The 5,524-nt window shown below is 59.5% G+C and overlaps 1 protein-coding gene across 3 annotated transcripts; it reads right to left on the bottom strand.

Moving 5' to 3' along the window:
• Positions 1-137: 137 nt before the first annotated feature.
• On the bottom strand, positions 138-5,020 carry DLK2 (delta like non-canonical Notch ligand 2). Of its 3 annotated transcripts, none has more exons than XM_036869745.1 (6): positions 4,614-4,749; positions 3,995-4,125; positions 3,656-3,719; positions 2,517-2,647; positions 1,909-2,053; positions 138-1,060 (listed from the first exon to the last, which is right to left on the bottom strand). In XM_036869745.1, exons 2-6 carry the CDS (start codon positions 4,068-4,070, stop codon positions 325-327), a joined length of 1,152 nt encoding a protein of 383 aa, XP_036725640.1. In that variant the 5' UTR covers positions 4,071-4,125; positions 4,614-4,749; the 3' UTR covers positions 138-324. The 3 variants fall into 3 exon arrangements, with proteins under 3 accessions (XP_036725640.1, XP_036725639.1, XP_036725641.1); XM_036869744.1 differs by having other exon boundaries at positions 140-1,060; positions 3,995-4,313; positions 4,614-5,020; XM_036869746.1 differs by lacking the exon at positions 4,614-4,749 and adding an exon at positions 4,525-4,605 and having other exon boundaries at positions 140-1,060; positions 3,995-4,313.
• Between the last annotated feature and the right edge of the window lie 504 nt (positions 5,021-5,524).

The raw sequence follows: 5,524 nt of genomic DNA, 5'->3' as shown, positions 1-5,524 counted from the left end.
AGGGTACCCTGGGTTCCTCTTTACAAACCACTCCTTCTCGGGGGCAGTGTCCCGCGGCTTCCCCAGAAGCAGGCCTCTGCTCTGGCCCTTTTGCATCTGGGACTCCAGGCGGATTTTTTCTGGCAAAGGAGCCCACATGCACTTCCATAGTTTTATTTGATAAAATTCCCATCTTACACTCTGTGTATTAAAAAAATAATATTTCTGGCATGAGGCTGAGGTCCCTCAGTGTTGTGTACTCCAGCTGAGGGGTGGCGAGAAAGGGCCAATCCAGTCTGAGTGGCAGAGGAGGTGAAGGAGGGGGCAGGAAAGCCCCCACTGCCATCACAGTGCTGTGGTCTTCCCAGGCTCAGGGGGCAAGTCAGGCGGCAGGGGGAGCCCTGCCGACAGCATGCTAACCTGACACTCCTGGTCCTGGCGCGCCGGGGCATAGTGTGGGGCAGGGTAGCAACAGGGTCCAGGGGGGCAGACACCCCGGCGCCAGGCCCTCAGGGTCAGCAACACCGTGGACAGGACCAGAGCGGCAGTGACAGCCCCAAACAGCACCACGGCCACCAGGCTAGACTCGCCCAGCCTGGCCTCTTGCCTCCGCACTACCTCCTTCACGGAGATGCGCAGCAGACCAGCACCCCCGCTGTGGGGAACAGGCCCCGTGGCAGGTACCACCACAGCTGAGGTGGGCCCTGGGGGGATGTCTGCTATGGTGGCGGGATCTGGGACGGGTAAGACTAGCTCACAAGTCTTGCCACCATAGCCACTTGGGCAGAGACAGTCAAAGTCGTGGACCCGGTCCCGACAGCGGGCCCCTCTCTGGCATGGGCGGCTGGCACAGTCATCCAGGTTGATGGTGCAGAAGCGCCCAGCAAAGCCCTCAGGGCAGAGGCAGGAGAAGCGGTTGATGCCGTCCAGGCAGGTGGCGCCGTTAGCACAAGGCCGCATCAGACAGTCGTCCACGTTCACCTCGCAGCGGGCACCCACAAAGCCCGCCAAGCAGCGGCATGTGAAGTTGAGGGCAAAGCCCTGGTCGTCCTGGCACTGCCCGCCATTCCGGCACGGGGAGCTGAGTGGGGTGGGAGAGGGCATTTTACCGACTGCCATCTGCAGGGTAGCCCAGGTCGACATCCTGATCACTGCCACCACTACCACCCCCCTTCTAGCTATGTCACCTTGAGCCACTTTTCTGTGAGCCTCAAATGCCTCATTTTAAAAATAGGATTAGAGGAATTCCCTGGCGATCTGGTGGTTAGGACTCTGTGCTTTCACTGCCAAGGGCCTGTGTTCGATCCCTGGTTGAGGAACTAAGATCCCACAAGCTGCACAGCACGGCCAACAAATAAAGAAATTTTAAAATAAATAAGTTTTTAAAAAAATAAAAATGGGATAAGAGCAGTACCCAGCTTCCCAAATGGTAAGGGTTAGATGAGATAATCCAGGGTCAAGCAGGTAGCAGAGGGCCTGGCCCCAAAGCAAGGCTCAAGGCAAGTGTACAATTATTATCCACGCAGGCTCTCGGGCTTAAGGTGGAAATGAGGAAGAGTCCAGACCTGTAGGCCATTTCCCCATTCACCACGAGGCATAAGGCTGCCGCGTGGAACAACTTTAGGGGCTGCATGCCACCCTTCCTGGGAGGATGAGGGGAGTCCTAGGCCCTCAGCCTCCCCACCCAGGGGAGTCACACATTGATGTGCTACACCTCCAGCCCCTGTAGATTTTTGTTGTTGGAGAAATGGTTCACATGGTACCAAAAAAGTTGAGAAACCCTACGGATACTCTGACAGACTGGATTTTATCTTCAAGTACCCCCGTGTGGGACTTCTGACCGTCAGCCCTAACACTGCCCCACCATCCTCTCAACAGTCCTCTCTCCTCCATCACCAGATCCTCATCTAACCTGGAGCCAGCACTCACCCTGCCTGCTCACAGGGTCCGGCCTTGCGCTCACAGTCACGCCCATGGAAGCCCGGTGGGCACACACAGTGGTACTTGCCGCCCCCATCATATACGCACTGGCCTCCGTTCCGGCAGGGGGACTGTGTGGTACAGATGTGCTCATCTGGAGAGGAGACCAGGAGGGCTCGGAGTTAGCCCCTCATGTCTGGCACCCAGACCTGCCCAGGCCCCACCCAAAGCTCTGTGGGTGTGGCTCATACTACAATCCCAGCCTGGGCTGGTACAGTGTAGTGGGGGAAAACAACACTGAGTTTGGAGTCGGGAGGCACTCAGCCCTGGCCCTGTTAGTCGGTCTCAAAGTGCCTTTGGGCAAGTTGTATCTTGTCTGTAGATCTCAGTTTCCTCATCTGTAATATGAGTACAGTTTTCCGTAGGTGTCTTGCCTACCACATGGGGTTGTGTTTAGGACCAGTTCAGACAACAGATAGGTATAAAGTCTAAAATTATAAGCTACCATATATTTTCGGGTTTGAGCCAGACACAAGAGGCGCTCAATAAATAAGGATGGATGTTCTCCTAAGACACATGGGGTCCCCAGACAACAGCTACCCTCGCTACTCCCTTACCTTTGTCACAGAACTTGCCTGCCCAGCCACTGTGACAGATGCACTGCCAGGGCTGGTGGCAGGTACCATGCTGGCAGCCAGGCATCCTCACACAGCGTTCACAGTGCAGCCCCTCCCAGCCTGGGTCACACCTGATGGGGAGAAGCACAGGGTCAGGGCTCTGGGTAGAAGGATGTGAAGAAATGCGGGAGGCAAGATCAGAGCTTCTAGGAAACAGACCAATATGACAGCCCCCAAGGGAAAGCAGGCCTATCCCAGGTTGATACAGGGCTGTGCAGGGTCACGGGACACATATATGGTATCAGACCATCAGACACTAGCATTCAAGTCCTGGTTCTGCACTTTGTCTAACCTTTCTGAGCCTCAGTTTTTTCATCTGTAAACTGGGGATACACCTGGCAGGGATGTGTTGAGGAGGAAATTACGATGATGTCTGTAAGTGCCCCCAGTACCACTCCTGGCATGTCTGAGGTGCTTAGAAACATTTTTAAAAAAAGAGTGACCTTGAAAGGTCATGAGGACTATCTTCCTACCCTGATTCCAGGGCAAAGGCCTGCTCTACTTCGGAGAGTCCCAAGCACCCTCAGCCCCTCCAGGACCTTGCCCTGTCAGCTCATTTCCTTATGACCAGACACGCTTTCCTCCTGCTGCAGAATTTGCCCAACCCCACCCCACTGAGTCAATTACTCAAATTCATCAGAAAAGACTCTCATAAGCGCTTCTCCCCAGTAAGCCTTGCAACAGCCTTTCTTTTCCAGGCTAAACCAATTCTCTTTATGTGTTTCCTTTATCTCCCCTTTTCCTTATGGCTCCCACTCTCCACACTCCCTCAAGCTTCGGGTCTTTCTCCTGGTATCTTGAAGAGGAATGTTGCAGAATACCTGGTTGGGAGAGTGAAGTGGGGAGCCATAAGCTAGAAGAAGCAAAGGAGAGGCAAGGCAAAGGGGAACTGGGGAGGGGTAAGCACAGGGTGAGGGGCTGGCCTTCGGCTCTGTGTGCCATGTGCACGAGGGGATGGGGAGAGAGCAGTAGAGTCTTAAGCCCCTAAACATTCTGCTCTGGGGCTTGAGCTGGTTGTGGGTGTGGAGGCCTGGGAAATGTGGAGCACAGCGTTTGGGAGCACGTGCTTGGAGAGGTACCTGCAGGAGCCATCAGGCGCACAGCAGCCATGGGCCAGGTCACAGTGGGAGCTGCAGTCATCAGCTGCAAGAGATTGATGTGAGAGGGGTGAGCCTGGGGTCAGCGTTCAGCTGCCTGAGATGCGGGGCTAGGGAGAGGATGCAAGGTCCCAGTAATTGGGTGGACTCAGCTCTGGGACAGGGAAGAACAGAGACTCATCCCATTCCAAAGGGATGTCCTGGGTGTCGCCAACCCCGCGGGTCGGAGCGCCTGCAGTGCCATCTCTGGCCGGCAGAGGTCAACGTGCAAGCGAGGGACAGCCGGACAGGGCCGCGACCTGAGCCCAGGGGAGCGCTCACCTCGGGCAGGCTTTACGGGTGCCCCCAGGATGCACAACAGGCACACGAGATGTAGGCAGCGGCAGCCGGTGGGCATGGTCAGCGCCGGCCCCGGGAGGGAGGGACAGACGGACCGCCGGACGTGCGGACACCTGTGGGACGGCACAGGCTGGGAGGCGGCCGGACGCGGAGATAGCGGCACAGATTCAGGTTCCGAGTGATACGAGCCGAGAGGGGAGAGGGGCGTCCAGACAGAAAAAATCGGTGGGGGCAGCGGAGGGCGGGGGCTGGGAAGGTCTGAGCAGACGAGGGGATTGGAGACAGGAACCGGGAGCGGGCTCTGTAGGAAGAAGGTGAAGGATGGGCAGCGCAGAGCGAGGTCAGGACACTGGAAGGGCCGGGGAACGCAGTCGGACGGAGGGGGACAGGGAACAGCGCCGAGGGGCGTCCTCGAGCACGGGGGCGACGCGGGGGCTGGTTCCCGGCAGCGAGCAGTCTCTGCCCCCCACCTCCGACTCCCCGCAGGACTTGCTCCCGCATCCCCTTCCTACCTCCGCGGCACTCGGCTCGGCCGCGGCGCGGGGCCTGGGCACCCCAGAGCGCCCCCAGCCCAGCGCGCCCCTGCCCTCGCGCTCCTCACCTCGGGCTGGGAGGCGGCGCGCCCCGGGGCGCAGAGCGAGGCCGGATCCGACGGACTCAGACGAGGGGCTGGGCCGGGGCGCTGGGCCGCCCCTAGCGGGTCGCGGGGCCGGGCTCCCAGGCGGCTGCCATGCGAGCCAGCGCTGGGGAATCTGGGGCTCAAGGCGACCCCGAGCGGCGGCGGCGGCGGCGGCGGCTCTTCGCACGCGCTCAGGCCGCCTGCCAGGTGCGGCGTGTGCCGGCGGAGCCCGCCTCCCCCCTCCCCTCCCGGGCCGCAGCCGGCCCGCCCCCCACCCGCCCGCGCCCGGCGCCCGGCACCCGGCGCCCGTCGCCCACCCCCGGCGACGCACCACGCACGCCCGCCCCGGCGCTCACCCTTCCTCTGGGCCTCGCGCTCTCCTGGGACCCCACCCTCCGCAGCCGCCCGACCTCTCCGCACCTCGCTCTCTCTGATGGGAGGAGGAAATTATGGGAGTCTAAATGGGAGCAGACTGTAAAGGGTCGGCCAAATGTGCGCAGCCGTTATCCTCCATCTCACATCTCAGCGTTCGTGACCCGCACTGCTCACCCCACGCCCCACCTCTGCTCTCACCAGCCCGCTTCCCATCACGCTTCTCATATATATCCCATGCACATTCAGGGCATACTTGCCGCTCCTGGCCCTCCTCCTGTCACCAGCCTCCTCCATTTGTAAATCCTACATCACCTGCTTAATCTGTCTGCTCCCCTCCTCCTCCGCCCCGTCCGCTTCTTTCCCCCCTCATTGCCATCCACAACCTTCCAGGATCGATCCGTGCCTAAGTATTAGCCTGGCCCACTCACCCACCCCCTCCATCCCTCCTTCCGTCACGTCTGTCTTTCCTACCCCACTACTTTCGTGACCACTACTGGGAAGCTTCCCTGAACTGGGAA

The sequence above is a fragment of the Balaenoptera musculus genome, chromosome 11 (genome assembly GCF_009873245.2).
Source record: "Balaenoptera musculus isolate JJ_BM4_2016_0621 chromosome 11, mBalMus1.pri.v3, whole genome shotgun sequence".
Classification (NCBI taxonomy): domain Eukaryota; kingdom Metazoa; phylum Chordata; class Mammalia; order Artiodactyla; family Balaenopteridae; genus Balaenoptera; species Balaenoptera musculus.
Note: the sequence above shows the minus strand (reverse complement) of the source record. Positions and strands in the feature narration are given on the sequence as shown.